The sequence below is a fragment of the Crocodylus siamensis genome, chromosome 5, assembly GCF_052110815.1.
Source record: "Crocodylus siamensis isolate JL-2025a chromosome 5, ASM5211081v1, whole genome shotgun sequence".
Taxonomy (NCBI): Eukaryota; Metazoa; Chordata; order Crocodylia; family Crocodylidae; genus Crocodylus; species Crocodylus siamensis.
Genome location: NC_143399.1, coordinates 63,960,757 through 63,981,297, shown reverse-complemented (window position 1 = coordinate 63,981,297; position 20,541 = coordinate 63,960,757). Strand labels below are relative to the sequence as shown.

Genomic DNA, 20,541 nt, shown 5'->3' with positions numbered 1-20,541 from the left:
CAGGTATCTTGCTCTTCTGCTCTCAAATCCTGGCTGCCATGACTTGGTGTAGTTGAAGGGAGGTAATACCTGCCTAGTGTGAGAGTGTGCTGGGGTCTTCTGTGGGGCTCCTTCCTCCTCTTCACCCGACCCCTTTCCACTCAGGGTGCTAGTTGGCGCTCATTAAGCATATCCAGTTGCTGTGCATGACCGCCTTGCCATTAGATGGAAAATGAAGCTGCTGAGTTGTCTGGAGTTGATGTGGTTCTAGCCTTGATTGCTAGATCCAAACCTCAGTTCTGAGGTCTGTTGGGCATGGCCCACACAGGGAGACAAATAAATGAATAACAACTGAAATGGCTGGGCCAAAGGCTCTTCTCCAGCTCGATGGTGCTGCCTGAAGCAAGGCAACCAGCATGACTAGTCTCATAGGAGTTGCCCTGTGCTGGCTCAGTCTGTATGGGCCTGCCAGTTCCTGGCAGACCCCTGGGGTGTCCCACAGCCCGGCCTTGCCCCTAGTGGTACTGGTCACTCTGCATCATACAGTGATCCTGCGGCAGTTCAGAGGGTTTCGAAGTTCCAGGTCTCAGGCTCCTGGTCTCCTGCCTCTGGGGGAAAATGCAGCCAGTACCCTCATCCTTCTGTGCTTTCTCTCAGCTCTGCGATTGCTGCATCCTTATGTGGGAGTTTCCAGGTTGGCCTGGGCCAATCAGGTTCCTTGTTCACCACCATGTGGCTGCTGGCTACCGGCAGGTGCTAGGAACCCCTAAAGGGCTCATTACTCTCTGCAGCTGTCGCCCCTGACCTTCAGGTGGTACTCTGCATGCTGGTTGCCAGCTCTCTCCTGGGGATGCCACCTGAGCATACGTGGGGCTGGGCCTCTGCACCCTACCCTGATCCAGGTGTGGGGCCCAAGGAATGCCTGCTGTGTGCCAGCTGCCTGTCTGGCAGCATCGCAGGGCCTGCCCTGGGAGGCTTCTTGTTTTGCCAGGATCCTAGCCAGGAACACAACGTCTGCAGCATGTGCTAGCCAACCCCATCCCAGTATGTGGCTCAGCATGGTTCTTGCTACAGACCACCCCCTTCCCCTTTAGGTTGGCAGGTACACCTACAGGCTGTTTATTTTTCATCTGGTCCTTTCACACTCATAACCTGGGCGGCCCCTCCTCTTCACCCTTACATGAGACCAGGTGCCGGTTGCCGGCGCAACCGCAGTTGGTCAGCTGACCAGAAGAGGGCAGGGCCTGGCCTATATAAACAGCCCAGGCTGAGGCCAAGCAGGTCAGTTCCCCTCTGGCAGCTGAGGAAGAGGGAACTCTGTTGAGAGTAGGCATAGCAGAGAAGCCTGATGGCCTGAGCAGCATCTGCATCAGGATACTGGGTGGAGGAAACCCTAGTAGTGATGTGAAGGAAGGTTAGCCAGTTTGGTTTGGATTTATATTGGAACACGGGAGTGGTAGTTTTCTGTTTTGTCCGGAGGACCGGGTGAGGCTGTAGGAGCTGGAGGAGGCCTCATGGGAGCTCCCCAGTAGTGTGGGGGTTCCTGGCACTGGAGAGGGTGCTGTGTTTTGGGGTGTCCCAATCCCAGCCCCAGTGTGGGCAATATCGGGAGGAGCCCAGTGTGGGTGCAGGTGAGAAGCCCCAGTGGGGCGTAGGACCTGAGAAGGGGGTCTGGGGGCCAGGCACGGCTACGGCCACCTGAGCCTCGATTGTGGGGATCGTGAGGCAAGGCGGGGATCGCGAGACAGGCCCCGGTTTGGGCTACGGGAGCCGCGGGGGGACAGGCCCCGGTTTGGGCTACGGGAGCCGCGGGGGGACAGGCCCCGGTGCGGGCTACGGGAGCCGCGGGGGGACAGGCCCCGGTGCGGGCTACGGGAGCTGCAGGAGAAGCCAGGAGGTGCCCACGAGGGCACGGGTGACTGTGGGACTCACGTGCAGCCCCAGAAGTTGGAGTGCACTGGGCAACTAGACAGAGCCTGGATACATCAAGGCACCATGCCAAGGAGGGTTAGAAAGGCAGCCTCCCTTTAACAAATTACCATCAAAGACATGGCGGGTGAGATAGTGAGGGTGCATTAAACCCAATTTGGCACGGTGGGTAGCGGGGCGCTAAGGGAGTTTACGGCACCCCTAGGTCATGCCCTGCCACACATACCCATAAAAGACTTGACTTGTTTTTTTGTTACTGGCCATTCATACTCCCTTGGTGCCTGTATTTTGTCTGCTACTGCTGGTATTCTTTCTTGTTCCACTTGGTAACCCAGATACTGGGTTTCTTTCTTTCCAATTTGCCTGGGTTGGTTGTTAGTGTGGCTTTTTGTAGTTTTTGAAGAACCCTGCATAAGGTCTCTATGTGCTGTTCCCAGCATTCTGAAAATATCATTACATCTATGTACACTAATAGGCCAATAGGCCATCCATTAGGTGCTGAAACATGGCAGCCGTGCCATGCAACCCAAAAAGCATGCGGCAAAATTCAAATAATCCCCATGCAGTGCCAAAAACTGCTTTCTTGTGGTCTTCTGCTGTCATGGCGAATCTGCCAATACCTTTTAGTCATGTCCAATGTGGATATGAACCTAGCTTGTCCAAGACGTTCAGTCATATCTTCCACACAGGGCATTGAAAAAGCATCGAACTTTTCCACAGCATTGGCTTTCCTGAAGTCTTTGCATAGGCGTAAGGACCCATCTTTCTTAGTGACCACCAGAAGGGGGCTTTGCCACTGGCTCCATGACTCTCTAATAATACCCTTATCCAGCACTCTTGTTGATGCGGTGGAATCCTCTGCCAGTTTTCTCTGACCATGCAGATGGGGGAAGGAGGGGGTAGTACGTGATGATCCTATGCACTGCCTTCTTAGCGTGTCCTGGCTCTGTGCAAAATACACCAGCATATTCCCATATGAGCCCCCAGAATTGCTGCTGTTGCATGGCACTTGATTGCTCATCTAGCGCTGGACCTTCTGTGCATCTGGGTTAATTTGGTGGGGGCCCCAACTAAAGTAATCCAGGAGTGTAACTATTAGGAAACCCTCATGGTTCTTTTACAAATTTACATGAAATATTTGTCAGGTGGGGCCTATGCCTGGGTTGGGTAACTTTGTAATCCACCAGCCTGACTTGGTGGGGAACCTCATATGGCCCTGCCGCTTTGAGAAGAGCCAGCTGTTCTGATCAGGCAATAGCACCCTATCTTCTACTTTGAACATGTGTTCTCAGGTCCTATGACTGTAGTAGGCTTTTTGCCTCACTTGAGCCCTTCGGAGATTTTCTTCTGTTATTTGCTGAGCACTGGTTAACTGCTGCCATAGATCTGCAAGGTGTTGAGGGAGCTGGGTTCCCACCTCTCGCTGCTGCTCCCAACCTTCTCTCACAACATCCAGCAGGCCCCAGTCCAGGTGTGGAGCGCAGAGAATGCCTGCCACATGCCAGCTGCCTGTCTGGCAGCACAGTGGGGCCTGCCCTGGGAGCGCAGGCTCATTGTTTCACTGCACTCCCATCTGGGGATGTGCCATCCGTAGCACGTGCCAGCCGCCCCCATCCCAGTGAGTATGCAGTTTGGAGTAGCCTCTGTTGCACCTATGTACAACACATCAATATTCATATTTATGGATTCTAACTCAGAAGACGGATTTGCAACGGGTATTTCAAAAGTGCACCATTATGTAGGCACTTCAGGACATGACAGCATTGGTAGGACTTTCTGAGGATTCAAGTGATTTTGTTTGTAGGCCATTTTTTAATTGGTAAAAACGGCAGCTCTCTTTACTTCTGAATAAAATTCATATTTCAAAGTTTCTCAAAGAGTGATATCAAAACAAAAATGTTTAGGATCATATTTCCATACTTACTTGAGTCCAAGATGAGGTTGTTTCTCCATTCAGCATGGAGGAAAATACCTCTCATCCTGGATTTGAGAACTAGCTTAAGGTAGGCTGCAGCTGTGGCTGTGGCTGCAGCTGCAGCTGCAGCTGTGGCTGTGGCTGCGGCTGCATCTCTGGCCCTGACTTAGGCCCAGAGCTGGAGCCACAGCAGCCATCTGTGGCAAGAGCCAGAGATATCACTCACTGATGTCTGGTCGGGGCAGGGGTGACTTAAGGTGGCTCATGTGGTGGGAAGCAGGTATGCAGCAGGGAAAGCATAGGGTAGGGGGTGGAAACTGCACAATGCAGGGCATGAGGACACAAGGGTGAGGGGGAGATCAAGTAATCTGAGTCAGCATGAGGGAGAACGCACAATGGCAGGGAAGCTGCTATGGCTCTGGCCCTGACCTAGGCTGGGGCTGGGGCTATAGCCACAGCTGCTGCTGCTGTTGCCTGGCCAGGGCTGGGACAGATCCAGAGCTAAAGCTGCTGCATAGAGTAAGCAGCTGTAGGGGAAGGGGGTAGATGAAAGGATGGGCAGGCACCAGGGCAGCAAGAGGTGCAGGGCAGGTGGGAAGAGCAAGGTGTGGGAGTAGCAGGGGTTGGGGGTCAGACAGCCCCCTAGCTGCTGCTTCCCCTGCTGATTTCCCCGCTGCTGCTGCTTTCCCCACTGCAGCAGTGGATAGGGGATGACAACACCCCCTGCACCACACTATCCAAATTTAAGATGGATTTAAAACATTCCATGTACAAAATCTATTTATTGGCAGCAGCAAGTGTGTGTGTGGGGAGTCATCTTAAATTTTAAATCATCTTGGATTGGGGTAAATATGGTACATCACTAGAAACAGACATGCAAGGGATATTTTGAGATGGAATTAATGCCAACTTTAGTTTGAATAAAGTGTCACTTTTTGTGCCTTCATTTATGTAGTTATCATGGAACTGTGAGTCGACATGCATTCTGCCACATTTGGCAGCTACCAAAAAATGCAAATGAAAACTGTAGCATGCAGGGATATTTTGTGAGACTTTCCTGGAGAATTTAGGAACTAGAAAGCAATGACTAGAAAGGGAAACACAACTGCTATGTTGTTCCTGTTGTATAGAAGAATACTAATTACTTTAAATAGAACCCTGAACTTTTCATAAGGACTTAGGAAAAACTGGAAATTATATATGAAAAGAAATATGATATCACCTTTTAAACATTTACAGCTTTGAAACACACCCAATAGGTATTGTTTTCATTTAGGTGTTTTATGTCTCCATGCATAAACATTGTGGCAATGATATAACTTATTGAATACATGAGACTGATAAGCATTCTACAAAATAATGGAACCAATGAACTTCAATGCATATGACACACAAATTTATAACTATATTATGACTTTTAGGCTGCATGTTTCTGCAAACTAATAGAGCTATATAGCAAAGTCTACCTGATTTCCACATCAAGTAATCAAATATATTCTGTATCTGATGTCACCCACATGAATATTAGATTCCTGCTGAATTCTTCTGTGGCATATGCTGCCACATATTTTAGTCTTCAGATGATACCTGAAAACATAGACATTAGGGCTGGATGATCGAAAGATCATCGAGTCCAGCCCCCCACCCAAAGGGCAGGAAGTCAGCTGGGGTCATAGGATCCCAGCAAGATAAGCATCCAATTTGCTCTTGAAGGTGTTCAGAGAAGGTGCTTGAACCACCTCCAATGGCAGACTGTTCCAGACCTTGGAGGCTCAGACAGTAAAGAATTTTTCCTTATGTCCAGCCTGAAATGGTCTCGCAGTAGTTTATGACCGTTCGACCTCGTCATCCCTTGGGGCGCTCTGGTGAATAAACATTCCCTCCTACCTTAAGGATAACAAAAAGTCCTTCTTCAAGTATATAGGTAACAAGAAGAAATCTTGGGGTAACATTGGGCCCCTATGGAACAGGGCAGGGCAGTTGGTGACGGATGCGCGAGAGAAGGCAGAACTCTTCAACAAGCTGGTGGGCAAGCTTGAGGGACTGCGGCATTGACGAATGCATGGTCACATGGGTGGCAAACTGGTTCCAGGGGTGCACCCAGAGGGTGGTGGTAGACGGGTCAGTGTCGACCTGGGAGGGTGTGGGCAGCAGAGTCCCCCAGGGCTCGGTGGCTGGTGCTGTTCAACTTCTTAATTAGCGACCTGGACAAGGGTGTGGAGAGCACCCTGTTCAAGTACGCTGATGACACCAAGCTGTGGGGTAAAGTGAATACACCAGCAGACAGGGACCGCATCCAGGCAGACCTGGATAGTTTCATAGTTTCTAGGGTCAGAAGGGACCTGAGCAGATCATCTAGTCTGACCCCCTGCCATGGCAGGAAAGAGTACTGGGGTCAAACTATCCCAGCAAGATGTTCATCTAACCTCCTCTTAAAACGCCCCAGGGTAGGAGCCTGCACCACTTCTCTTGGAAGCTGGTTCCAGACCCTAACTGCCCTGACTGTGAAGTAGCGCCTCCTGATATCTAACCTAAACCTACCCTCTGCCAGCTTGTGACCGTTATTCCTGGTCACTCCTGGCAGTGCTCGGGGGAACAGTGACTCCCCCAATGCCTGCTGATCCCCCTGACTGGTTTATAACAGGCCACAAGATCCCCCCTCAGCCTTCTCTTTTGGAGGCTGAACAGGTTCAGGTCCTGTAGCCTCTCCTCATAGGGCCTGCCCTGCTGTCCCCTGACCATACGAGTAGCCCTCCTCTGGACCCTCTCCATGCTATCCACATCCCTCTTGAAGTGTGGCACCCAGAACTGGACGCAGTACTCCAACTGTGGCCTGACCAGTGCTGCATAGAGGGGGAGGATCACCTCTTTGGACCTGCTCGAGATGCATCTGTGGATGCATGACAAGGTGCGGTTGGCCTTCCTAACTGCCTCTCCACACTGCCGACCCATGTTCATCTTGGAGTCAATGATGACCCCAAGATCCTTTTCCGCCTCCGTGCTGACAAGAGGGGAGTTCCCTAACCTGTAGTTATGGTGCCAGTTGTCCCTCCCCAGGTGCATCACCTTGCACTTGTCAGTGTTGAATCCTATCCTATTCTCATCTGCCCACCCCTGTAACCTGTCTAGGTCTGATTGTAGCCTGTTGCTTCCTTCTAGTGTGCCCATGTCCCCCCACATCTTAGTGTCATCAGCAAATTTGAACAGGGTGCTTTTTACCCCCTCATCCAAATCACTGATGAAGATGTTGAACAGAGAGGGCCCAAGGACCGAGCCCTGCAGAACCCCACTGCCCACGTCCTTCCAGGTTGAGAAGGACCCATCCACTACCACCCTCTGGGTGTGGCCCTCCAGCCAGTTGGCGACCCATTTGACTGTGTGGGTGTCTACACCACAGCCCTCCAGTTTCTTAATGAGAATGGGGTGAGAGACAGTGTCAAAAGCCTTCCAGAAGTCCAGGAAGACTATATCCACTGCTACCCCTGCATCTAATGATCTGGTGATCTGATTGTAAAAGGCCAACAGGTTGGTATGACAGGACCTGCCACTGATGTACCCATGTTGGTTGTCCCTAAGCATGCAGTCCCCTGCTGGCCCCTCCTGGATGTGTGCCAGAATAATTTTCTCGAACAGCTTACCTAGGATCAAGGTAAGACTAACCAGCCTATAGTTTCCCGGGTCCTCCTTCCTCCCTTTTTTGAAGATGGGAACCAAGCTGGCCCTCTTCCAGTCCCCCAGCACCACTCCAGAGCAACACGAGTGCTTGTAAAGCCGTGCCAGGGGTCTTGCAATGGCCTCGGCCAATTCCTTTAGAACTCTAGGGTGGAGATCATCTGGACCAGCTAACTTGAATACGTCTAGCCCCTCCAGAAGTTCCCTAACAAAATCCTCGCTAACCCTTGGCCCAGGTGTGTCTCCCCCGGGGCCCAAGTGGGGTTCAGCAGGGAGGTGGCTGTTCTGGTCCCTACTTAGGAAGACAGAGGCAAAGAAATCATTAAACATGTTAGCTTTGCTGTCTGGTGTGATGACCAAATTTCCCAACGCGTCCTGCAAGGGCCCCACATTACCCGGGACCTTCTTTTTACCCACTATGTATTTAAAAAAGGACTTCTTATTGTCCTTAATCTGGGAAGCTAGTCCCAGTTCCATCTCTGCCTTGGCCTTCCTAACTACCCTGCTACATCCCGAAGCAACTGCCAAATAGTCCTTCCTGGTGATGACCCCTTCTTTCCATTGGGTGTAAGCCTCCTTTTTAGCAAGCAGACATTCCTAGATGCTTTTGGTGAGCCATGGAGGCTTGTGTGCTCTCCTGCTCCCTTTGATCCTCATTGGGATTACATTCCTTTGGGCTTGGAGGATCATCTCCTTAAGGAGCGACCACTCTCCTTGGACACCTGGCTCCCCTCCCCTCCAGGACCTCAGCGCTTCTCCAACTATAGGTTCAAGAAGTGGGCGGATCTGAACAGGATGCAGTTCAACAAGGACAAGTGCAGGGTGCTGCACCTGGGGAGAGGGAACCAGCATTATGGTTATAGGTTAGGGGTTGACCATCTTGGCAGCACAGAGGCAGAGAGGTATCTTGGAGTCAGGATTGACTCCAGGATGAATATGAGTCGCCAATGCGATGAAACAATAGGCAGAGCCAACCACACCCTGTCCTGCATCAACAGGGGCATCACTAACCAGTCCAGAGAGGTCTTGCTCCCCCTCTATGCGGCCCTGGTCAGGCTGCAGCTGGAGTACTGTGTCCAGTTCTGGGTGCTGTACTTCAGGAAGGACGTGGAGAACCTGGAGAGGGTCCAGAGGAGGGCCACTCGTATGGTTGAGGGCCTCCGTGGCCAGCCCTATGAGGAGAGGCTGAGGGACCTGAATCTCTTCAGTCTCTGCAAGAGGAGACTGAGGGGGGATCTTGTTGCTGCCTACAACTTTCTCAGGGGCCACCAGCAGGGACTCGGGGAAAGTCTGTTCACCAGGGCCCCCCTTGGAGTCACTAGGAACAATGGCCACAAGTTGAGGGAGGATAGCTTAGGAAGAACTACTTCACAGTAAAGGTGGCCAGAACCTGGAATAGGCTTTCCAGAGAGGTGGTGCTCTCACCTTCCCCAGAGATCTTCAAGAGGAGACTGGATAGGCACCTGGCTGAGGTCTTATGACCCCTGCCATCCCCAGTGCTTCTTTCTGCCCATGGCAGGGGGTTGGACTAAATGATCTGTCTAGGTCCCTTCCTACTCATTGATTCCATGATTCTATGATCTTTCAGATGCTGAAAATATTAACAGGACATTAAAGTAGTATTGTGGCTTGCTTCTGTAAGTGTCTTATAGGCAGAGACTGGATCCTAGTCTGAATTTCTCTAAAGTGTGACTCTGAATTTTGGTTTGGAAATGTAGTTAGCCGTGTTGTCTGAAATCAAGGAGAAGGCAGGGTAAATTTGCATGTTATAGACTCAACATAGTAGTGTGGCGCTCCCGGCTGGCGCTTGTGAGTATACTCCCGCTCCAAGGTCTGGACCCCTGACTCGCCTACCATGACTTGATGTAATTGTATAAGGAGGGGTTCAATGGTGTTCCTTCCCCCCAGGCACAAAGACGGGGATACTCATAGGTTTGCTATGGATTTTCTCACAGTTCTGCCTTCCCTACACCCCATCCACTTGCCAACCACGTGGATCTTCGTGGTGCCACACAAATTCTGGGCTACAGCCTGTCCGTTGCCCAAGGGGCCTCCACCTTCTCAGCTGTGTGAGGAGAAAAGGCTTGGGAATTCAGCCTGCCCACCTCTCTTCCTCTTGGGTCCACCTCTCCTGATTCCTATGCTGGCCCTGGGGCCACAAATGCATCAGGGCTGGGGTGGATACAGCCAGATGTGTCTCCTTTGGAGAATTGCCAGCCATGAGCCTCTCGTGCCCCAGGACTGAAGTTTTCAGTGTCCCAGTTGGCACCTGACTGCTGCTCTCGCCCATTTGCTGCAGGGCAGAGTCAGTGGGCTCACTCCTGCTAGCATCCTGGGTCTGGGCTGGCCCAGCATCCTGCCAGCTGGCTTCCGCCCTGAACCCAGCTTCCAGCCAGGCTTTTGAATCTCCCATGGTGGCATCTCCAGCTGATGTAATCAGCTGGCTGCCACCCAGCTTAATAGACAGCTGCTTGAAGAGCCACCACAATGCTGGCTTGCATGGCTCTCTCTCCACCCTAGACCGCCTCCTAGGTAAGTTTGCAGTGGCGCTGGGGTCCCCATTCCTCTCTCCAGAAGTGTTGGGGTTTGCCCCTGGCACCTCCAGCCCCTGAGGGAGCACCCCGCTGCCACAGTAGATATAGATATATAGTAGATATATGGCACAAGCTTTCATGAGGAGAAGCTCACTTCATCAGATCCATAAAAGGACATGCAGAAAGCAGAGACGAAGAGATAAATTAGACTACAAAAGACAAGAGAGGAGGACAATAGTGGAGGGGAAGAGGATGAAGTGTACAGTGCTGAGAGAAACATAAAAACAAGCAATAAATCCCACAGCAATAAGGAGTCACAAAAGATAATCCAGATAATGGGATAAGACCATATTTGTTTAAACCATATTTGTTTAAACCATATTTAAGACAATCCAGTATGTGGATGATTTCTTTTTCTGCAGTTTCTCAATCAAATCTCTTCCTCTTATACTTTGCTTTCTGCACATCATTTCACAGCATCAGATCAAGTGAGCTTCAGCTCACAGAAGCTTGTTCTACACACACACACTTTGGTTTATAATATACATATATGTGTGTGTTTATACATATATAGAAATATATATAGATGTATATATATATATCTATATAAAAATCTTATCTTTTCTCTCTATGTGTGTATGTGTGTGCTCTGTGTGTGTGTACATACATACTGTGGTTCGTTTACAAGGTGCAAATCTACCCAGCCTTCTCCTTGATACGTTAGAATCAGCATCCAACTGAGAAAGACATATCCAAACTTCTCCAGGTTCTGTGCTCTTTGCATATAGAATTTGATTCAAAATATTCCTTACTAACATGGTATACAACCATAGAAAATCTCTAATATTGTTCTTCTAAGACAGCCTGCCCTCATATCTCTTTTTTTTTGATTTCACAGTTATAATAATTTAGACACTGCTAGGAACAAGAAGTCAGATGATACTTTGAGATTCTGTTTTCTGCAGAAATATGACTTTGATACTGATAAAATATATGGGTCAAAAAACAACCCCTATATTTTAAGGAAAGATCTTTGGTATAGACACTGTTGTAATATATAATATGTAATAGATAATGTATAAAAGCAGCTTCTAAACTGCTGTCACCGTGGGACCAGACAGGTGCTGAATAAGGAAATCAAAACCTGATGTTCACCTCTGCCAAGAAGGAATTGAATCCTTAGTTTCTTCATACTTTTTTCTCCTCCGAAATCAGCCACTTCTTTCTTCACAAAAGCATCCCTTTGAAGGCTTGAAGGCACATGCTTGAGAAAGAGACGAGTTTTTCACTGTGCTTCAGTGACCATTAAAGTCATAATTAATTGTCAAACTCATTGTTGTGGAAGCTAACAGAGCCAGATTCAAAAGGGGTTTGGACACGTTCTTGGAGGAAAGAGGCATCAGTAGCAATCATCACATGTACCATCACCCAAAGATAGGGAGACAGCCTCTGAACTAGAACTTTCCAGGCTTTAAAAGCTGGAGGCTGAAAGTGAAAGAGGAACAGTGGGGAAAAAAAACCCTGGTCACACGCAATCCACTCTCCCTTTCAGCATCCACTCTATGCCCCTGTGATACAGAATGCTGGGCAAGATGAACCTATGGTCTGACCTAGTAAATGGCAATACTTATGTTATTATGTTTTGTTGAGTTACATCACATAAACTAGAAGCAAATAGGCTTCTAGAGCAATATGCTTCTATACTGCATTTAGTACCTTCTAACAAGGAAGGAGTCTGAGCTTGTCTTTCTGAGTAGTCTAAATATCATCAGCAGCAATCCCTTGATTCAAGGATGATCTCTACCACAACTCATCTATGGGTTTTTGAGGTGACTTATGAGTCCAATCTTGAGCAACAGATCTGCCCACAGATGTTGCAGGTTTTCCACAGGGGAGAGTAGGCTGGGATTCCTCTCCTTTTTCTTCCTCAGTTCTCCCTTCTCTGTTTTGTGGGCAAGACACTTTACTTCAAAGCAGGCTGCCACTTGGTTGAGATTGCAGTGTTATTGGAGTTGGTTAGTAGCCAGCTCCTCCCAGCTCTTGACTCTGGCATTTGTTTTATTGAAATATGCCTTCAATGTGTCCTTGTAGTGTTTCCTATGACCATCACAAGGCCTCAGCTGACCACCATTGCAGGCCTCAGCTAAGCTGGGAGTAGAGCACTTGCTTCGGGAGTCAAGAGTTGGGTATCCGTACACAATATCTGTTCCAGCAAAATTGGTGCTCAAGGATCACTGACTCAATGCTGTTGACATTGGCTTCAGGAGGGATTCTGGTGTTTGTACAGTGATAGTCATTTTTGATGCAGAGGATTTGCTGGAGGCATTGTTGATGATACCTCTTCAGGCTCTTGGCATGATGGTAGGCCACCCATGTTGCACACCCATGGAGGAGAACGGAGGAGAATGGAGATGATGTAGACCTAGATCTCGGTATCTTCCTGGAGATCATGATCAACAAAAAGCATACAAAGCAATTTCCTGAAAAAGATACTTGCACACCAGATCTTGTGTTGGAACTCCTCATCAATGTTTGCTCTCTGAGGGAGGTGGATACCAAGGTAAGAGAAGTGCTCAACTGCCTCCAAAGTCTGTCCCTCAATGGTAATTTCAGGAGGGGAATCACATTCATAGTCTGGAGCAGGCTAATGGAACACTTTAGTCTTCTACATATTAAGAGAGAGGCCCAAAGTTCAGTAGGATTCTGCAAAGAGATCTAGTATGGTTGGTTTTCCTTAGTGTGCACAAGGATGGCACAGTCAGTGTATTGAAGGTCAATGATAGCTATCTTAAATACTTCAGCCTTTGAGTGAAAACATCCTAGGTTGAAAAGCCCTCAAACAATTTGATATTCCATATTAATTCTGGAAGACAGGCAGTCATTTATAAGAAACAGGTTGACAATTAAAGAATGGAGAACAAAATTGGTGTGATGACACAACCCGTGCTTGAGCCAAGTTCAGATGACTAATGAATCTCTGATCTGCTACAAAAAACAGTTGCAGTTATCTGGTCATGTAGATGCCTGGGAATCTTGATGTATTTTTCAGGGTGTCCAAATCTGGCCAGTACTTTTCATAATGCTTTGTGACTGACAGAGTCAAAGGCCTTAGTAAAGTCAATGAAGGCCATATACAGGTCTGGATGTTGTTCCTGACACTTTTCTTGGATCTGGTAGAAACAAAGATCATTTCAGTTGCCCAAAATGCACATGAAAATAGGCTAATCTGCATTAATTTTCAAACCATCCCATGGTTTCAAACCATGCGATGGTTTGAAACCACACTGAGATCCCAGCAGGACTTTCTCAGTGAAAGGTAGAAAACTGTTCAGAAGGATACGGGCAAGGATGCTGTGGAAAGGAAGGTGAGTGGAGATGATATTTTGATAGTCCCTGCACACAGACTTATCTCCTTTCTTGAAGATAGTCATGATTTATCAGGTCCCTAGGGATCTAGTCCCTAGGGATCTTCTTGTTGTTCTAAACTAAAAAAATTAATTCCTGGAGTCCCAGTACCAGTTCCTTGCTGCCACCCTTGAAGATTTAAGTAGGAATACTGTGAGGTCCAGTATGAGATCTCATATGGTCTCTCAATTCAAGATGACATTTACATAAGCTCTATATTGAGAACTTACACTCATGCTTGAGTCATGTGCTTTTGTTCTGTTGACTTAAAACATTAATATATATCTAATGTTGAAAACTTTTTAGTGCAGTTATGAACACGAATGTTTTCATGAATTATAGACCTAACAGGCATGTCTACACATGTGATGTAATGCACATTAACCTATTTTCATGTGCATTAAAGCATCACAAAAAACCCTGTGTGCTTTTGCCAATGCACCTATTTGTAGCATCTCACAATGGAGGCACTAAATTTAATGCATGTTAGCAAAAGTGTATTAATGAATGTGTAGACATCCCCATTCAATGCAAGTTGTCACAAAGGGTGGTTTTGTCCATTTTGGAAAAAAACGATTGCAGGTGAATAAAGCAGTTCCACTTTTCTCATCTATGGAAAGATCTATGGTTTCTCTCTCACTTAATCTATTTGAATAATAGATATGAACCTGTGGATACAAATGGTAGCCAAATGGAGAAGGTAAAACTGATTCTGTATACAGTAAGTCAAATAGCAGTGATTTTAAGTCAAAGAAATAGCTTACCTTACTGAAAGCAGACAAGATCAGTATTGAATTATTTGAAAACAAACAAATAATATTTTCTTTAACCTTTCTATTAAAAAGACTTTCAAAATAATATATTGAAGCTGGGCCAATATTTCATTCAAGCAACTGAATATGAAGATATGATATGGCAAATACTATTATTATTTTACACTGCTTTTCATTACTGTTATCTGATTTGCTTAGGAGTCTCTCAGTTTATTTGAAACACTGTCACACCACCTTTTTAGTGTGAGAAGAACAAAGTTTCTTGTCTAGAAAAATTTTGTAGTTACAAAAAGTTTTCTACAGTTATAGACCATGTAACTGAATCTGCTTAACTGCATCATAAATTGCTTCCCTTGCATTTGGCAAGTACAGGTGACGCACATCAAAACCCCAGAGCTGTCTGAATTCAAAGTCTAGATCTCCCTATTGTAGGATGAAAATGGGATGAAATTTGGGAAAGATCCTGATACCACACTGTGGTACTTGAATTATTGTAATATATTTCTTAGTTTATGTAGTTTGGTAACTGTAGACAGAGGCCCTTTTTCAAAATATTACCAATTTCTAGATGTTTCTTTGCCAAGTGCTTGAACTTTCTGTACTCTGCCACCTTATCACTTTTCTTGAACTCATTTTAGGGAGTGGGTCTGCTATAATTCCTGGTGTGGCACAGCACCTTTGGTGCTTGCCACTTTAAGGGCTAAGACGAAGCAGCAGAGCAGCCTGCAGGTGGCTGCACTCCCCAATCAGGAGTCACATGGCTGGCAGGGGACTGCCTGATTGGGGAATGTCACAATGCAGGGTCCTCAGGGGCAGCCGTGATGTCCCTAGGGCTCTGTGACTGTGCTGGCTCTGCCCTATGGGCACTTTCTAATCTCGCCTGCCACATCTTGCTGGTAAATTAATACATAGGGAGGCTGTTCTTTCACTTTTGGACACACTTCTCTAGTTACCAGCTATAGAAATGATCCCTGAAAGTATTGAGTTACAGTTCCATCATGGTCTTGATGAAGCCCCTCAAATGCTGCAGGTTATTGGACCCCTTGATGGGCCCCATTCTCAGTAGGTAATTCATGGGACACCCCAAGCCTTATGGGCTAGATGCGTGGCTCCAAAACTGCCCCTTCACCATGCACCATGCTTCACATGTTGTCCCTCTGAGGTCTTGATCTAGCTCAGCCTCCTGTCATCACTGGGCCCTTGGCCCCTGCCTGTGCACCCTCACTGGTGCTGGGCTCTGTGCAGCCCTAATGAGGCCTCCTCCCCCCCAGTAGCCTCAGTCTGATTCACCGGCTTCAAATAACAACATAAATATGAGCTCCTGAGCTATAACATAACAACAACAATAACATTGGAGGTCACACCCTGCCCCTTTAAGGTGGCAAGCTCCTCCCTCAACAATGTGTGCCTCCTAGCTCCAGATACTGTAGGAGTTCCTAGAGCCCATTAGTCTTACCAGCAGCAGAATAGGCAACCAAGCATCTCTGAGTAGCATTTCTGCAAGAGCTCTTTCCCCCTGGCTGCCTCCTCCCAGCCTTGGGGCTTATATATGCCCAGGGCCCTGCTGCCTTCTGATCAGCTGACTGGGTGCAGGTGCCAGCTAATACCCTGATTAGCCTGCAGCTGTGGTGCCCTGCCTAGCTCTCAGGGCTCTGTAGCTAAGCTGTCTCTGCTCTTGAAGGAGCAGGCACACCTTAATGCCCTGCTGCAGGAAAGAGTGCTCAGCTGCTGGCAATAAGAACAGGCCTGAGCAGGGGAGCCAGCAGTTTGCTGGATGCAGCTGTAGGAAGAACATTGCCTGGGTGGAGCTGCTGCTCACAACATCTTGGAGGTACAGTGAATGAGCTATGGGGAAGGTGGAAGTTCCTAGTCCTGGGGCATGACTGAAAACTACATCCTGCTTGGGGCTGCCCATGGCAGGGTGGTCCCCAGGAAATGCCACACCAGTGACTCCCTAGTGAAAGGCAAGTATGGGGTTCCTTATAGCCCCAGCCCCCACAACCTGATGGGTAACCCTAATCTAGGGACAGGCGGGGGGGAGCAGGCATGCCTAGTAAAGCACCTGAGGCCCATGGGGTATAAGTCCCTGGTGGCCCCAGTGAGGGATAGAGGCAGTAGAGGCAGTAGAGTGGCTCCAGTGAGGGGGTATAGAATGGATAGCAGGCCATACAGAGTAGGGTTCACAGGGGTGGTCTGAAGGACTGTGCCTGAGGGTACAGAGAATGTTCTGTGTGACTTGAAGGGCTTCATAGGGGCAGGCAGAGTAGGGCCTGTGTGGCCTGAAGGACCAGGCCAATGGTTTTACAGTGTAAGCCCCAGTGAGGGGGCAGGAATGGAGGCCCCAGGGAAGGGGCATGGATCGATGAGTTGAGGCCTCAGTGAGAGAGTGTGCAGTGCATGTCTGAGGATACCTGAGGCCAAGCAGAGCCAGAAGCCAAGCAGAGCCAAAGGCCAAGTGTGGCTCAGCAAAGAAGCCAAGGGAGAGTAGATTTGGGATGCCATCTGCGAGACGTCGGACACAGTATAGGGAAGGTCGGAGCCATGTATACTTTCCTAGGCATCAGGGCATAAAATGGGCAGCCTCACACATTTTTTTACACCAGTTATTAATACATCAAGACGTGGTGGGCAAGACAGGGCAGACTGCCCTAGACAGGTGGGCAGTCCAACCATGAGACTGACCTCGTGATGGCCCCCTGTCACACCTGTTAGTGGACCAGGAACATATTGTGCTAACTACAAGAGGAGGGGGTTCTCTGAATGCAGTCATGTAAGTTGACACAAACAGCACCATTAAAGAGTTTAGTATTGTTTCTGAGAGGGCTCTGATTCACTGTCTGAAACTGATCTCGTTGTACAGCTTGATAATAATTGATACAAGCAATGACAATCAAGATAAAATACAGTTTTGTTAACTTTAATTCTATGCAACTCTCAATAATAATAACAATAATAATCCCTTATGAATAACAGCTTAATATAAGACTATGCTCCCCTGACTTTACAAATCCTCAGTTTTATAAAAGTTTTATACATGTCCCACAAGACTCTAATAAAAGTTTGCCATTTACTCAGCACACATAATTCTATCCAAGCATTAAACAGATATTTCTCAGAACACCTAAAAATATGAGTCCCTTGATTACTGTCATAATTAGGTTACTGTGTTTTTTTAAACTATGATTGATACGCATTTTGGATTTTCATGTTATGATATAGAAGTTTAAAATGACATGTTTTCAATCTATTGAAATGGAATACTTCCGAAGAATAATTTTGATGACACTGATACTTAATTACTGTGAAATGTCTGTTCTATATAAAAATGGAAAAACGTTTTTTTAGATACATTTTGAGCAGTTCTGCTACTGTGGAATGGTCCAGGTTTGCTTCTATAGGAAGCAAAGGGCTTCCAAAATTCGCTCTGGTATTTCTGGGCACTAATGCAACACAATACTGAGCTTATGTTACATCTGTACACATGCACATGTAATATCTCTATATGCAGCTATGTTTTTAGCAAGTGGGACTTGAGGTATGTGGTTGATTTCCCAGGTTGATTAAAATAAAAAAAAAGAGGGCATAGACTGACTTACTTCTTATATTAGATTATCAGTAGGAGAATCTGGGCAAAGACAAATCCAATGGGATAAACTAATTAAATATCCTTGATATAATTGTTATACATATAGTTATTTATAATTGACCCTACTTCTACTCTGTTATAGCCCCCTATTTTATGCCTGTGTCATGCTCTGTTTTTTTGATTTTCATGTAAGAAACAACAGTACTCAAGAATTCTCTTTACTTTTAAAAAATAGTTGGCTAAAAAGTTATTGCATAAAACTTTTTTTCTGAGGTAAACACCTTAAGGAGATTTCAGAATGCAGCATTTAAAAAAATGTTCTGCAGGTTAGATCAGACAAATGAAACCTTTTTTCCTTACAGACACCTAAAAGAATTCAAATGGAGTGCAGACCCATACTTCTGATTGCTAATAATCATCTTTGGTGGACTTATTAGATGTAGTCTGAGGACCCCCCCAGGGTTCGTGGACCACAGGTTGAAAACCACTGGGTTAGATCATTGTCCTCACTGCAGTTTCTCCATGCCGGTCTACCGATACAAAGCTTCCAGCCCACACCCCAAATATCCACTATAAGGGAATGCCCAGGTGGGGATTCTTTTCTTATTCCAACCTTAGCTCTACTGGCATATGGACCTGCTTCAGAGAAAGAAATTTATTTTGGAACTGACCTGACACCCCAGTCAGTTCTAATGTTAGGGAGAGACTATGAAGGTAACATATAGCTACTTTACTTCTCTTGGGATCTGGAAAGCCAAACCCAAGGACTGAGGTCCGTAGATTTATTTTATTTTTGTTGATGCTGTACAAGTCCCTGGGGTGCTTCTTGTTGTTTACACTCAAGGCCATCTATCAGTGTCTTTTTTGTCTGCATGATATTTTTAGCATAACATTTTTCCCCTGATAAGCATCTTTTATGTTTTCTCCTTTCACGCAGCATCTCTGCTGTATTGTAATTTGCCTATGTGGTGCATAAATAAAATTTCTTCATTATCATCATTTCAATTACACTTCCTTTCATTACAATAACAGATTCTAGCTCAGAGATATTTACATAGAGACTCAAAGGCTGATTGTTTATGCTATGGTGCAGCAGCTAAAAAAACGTGTCTTGAAGTTTCAAGAACTCTTTTTTCAGAAGTTGTCCTGGTGTGAGATAATTGAAAAAGAACATTTTGTTTTCATTGGTTAAAGTGCAACTGAGTTATGAAATACAGCCTCAAATTAAAAAAAACAAACAAACCAGATAAAATCATGCTTAATCTATATCGTGTTTTATATTTTTCTAGGTACTAAAGTTTGTTTTATTCCTTATTTTATAGCGCTGGTTCATGTAAGTACTACTGTTTGCTTTTCAATGTTTGATTTACATTGAGCTGTAAACTGTACAGTAACAATCTGACTGATGCAGCAACAGAAGGTGACCCAGATTATACAACATCGTACGCTAATGCCAAGTCTTCTTGTTTAATGGCAGCTGCTCAAAGCTTTGTCTTATTGCGATTCAAAATCAACAGACACAAATCATGTAGCCTCTTCAGACAGACACACACTCTGCCTGTCTTCATTTTAAACATGTTGAAGAGCTACTGCCTTTCATAAATATACATCAGCTTCACCAGCTGAGGCCATTTAGTCTCCTTGGATCATATTTACTGTCACCCATCTGACAAAATTATCAACAAAACCCATTTTGACCTACAATATTTTGAACACCTCTGTTTATGTGGAAGTTTGTTGAAAAGGTTTTCTTAATCAAAACAATCAGACTTTTGCTCATTCACACTCTCTCTAATTAAAGGTTATGTTAATATTTACCCAGAAGAAAATCAAGGTATCTGAACCACAAAACACATACTGTTATTTAATTAGTGATTTCCATGGAGATTTTTAAAAAAAGATCTTGTGATTGTATCATCTGGTGATGGGCACTATATGAATATGGTGATGAACATTATAAAAATGCATGGGATACGTGTGAGGCTAGTATAAAAAGTAATATGTGGCATAACGAAACAAAATAGAAGTCTTGTCCATATTTTAATATATCATTTTAAACATCCAGGTTTATAGGGACTTTGTGTATGGCTGCAAAACTGTGGATTTTAACATCTGTGTTTCATTTTTTTGTGAAAATTTCAGAGGCTTTTCCCAGCATCCTAATTTAAATAGTCAAACCAAATATTTTCAATTTTTTCATTCTCTGGTCATTCCAAACTATTTGAACACTAAGATCTAAAAGCCATTTGTGCCATGAATTCATAAAACTTACAGTTCGCTAAACCAAATCCTTTTGGCATCTTTACCCAGTATCATAAAGTCTTTTGTGACAAAATGAGCTTTCTGACAGGAGTGTCTATGTCACCACCTAGCCATAGGATATACAATGATAAAAAAGAGCAAATCTTACTTTTTAAATGGACGAGCAGCAAAAAACTGAGGTAGAAGATAAATAGAGAGTTAATTCTTGAATGACCCATATTCATCTTGATAGGACATTCTCCTCTAAGTTGCCTGTTGTCCAAAGAGCTGATCCTTATTATTTTCTCCTCACCTCTAAGACCAGGATAAGAGCAAAGACACAGAGTCCACTAAATGCCATCTCTGCTTGTGACTCTGCTCAGCCTGTTCACTGCTAACCTACAGACTTTGATTCAAAAGGCAGTTTTGCTTGTTAAGATTTTACTTTAGCAGGTTTGGGTGATTTTTCAAACCTGGTGCAGATTTCTCTGCTAACTGGATCGGAGT

The 20,541-nt window shown here is 46.0% G+C and overlaps 1 protein-coding gene across 1 annotated transcript in view; it reads right to left on the bottom strand.

The window, feature by feature from the left end:
* The window catches only part of CRB1 (crumbs cell polarity complex component 1), a 200,911-nt gene extending 180,617 nt beyond the window's left edge, over positions 1-20,294 (bottom strand). Inside the window, exon 1 of the mRNA XM_090049760.1 lies at positions 20,204-20,294. Coding sequence (XP_089905886.1) covers positions 20,204-20,279 — 76 coding nt within the window. The 5' untranslated portion in view covers positions 20,280-20,294. The remainder of the gene's footprint in view (positions 1-20,203) is intronic.
* Positions 20,295-20,541: the final 247 nt, after the last annotated feature.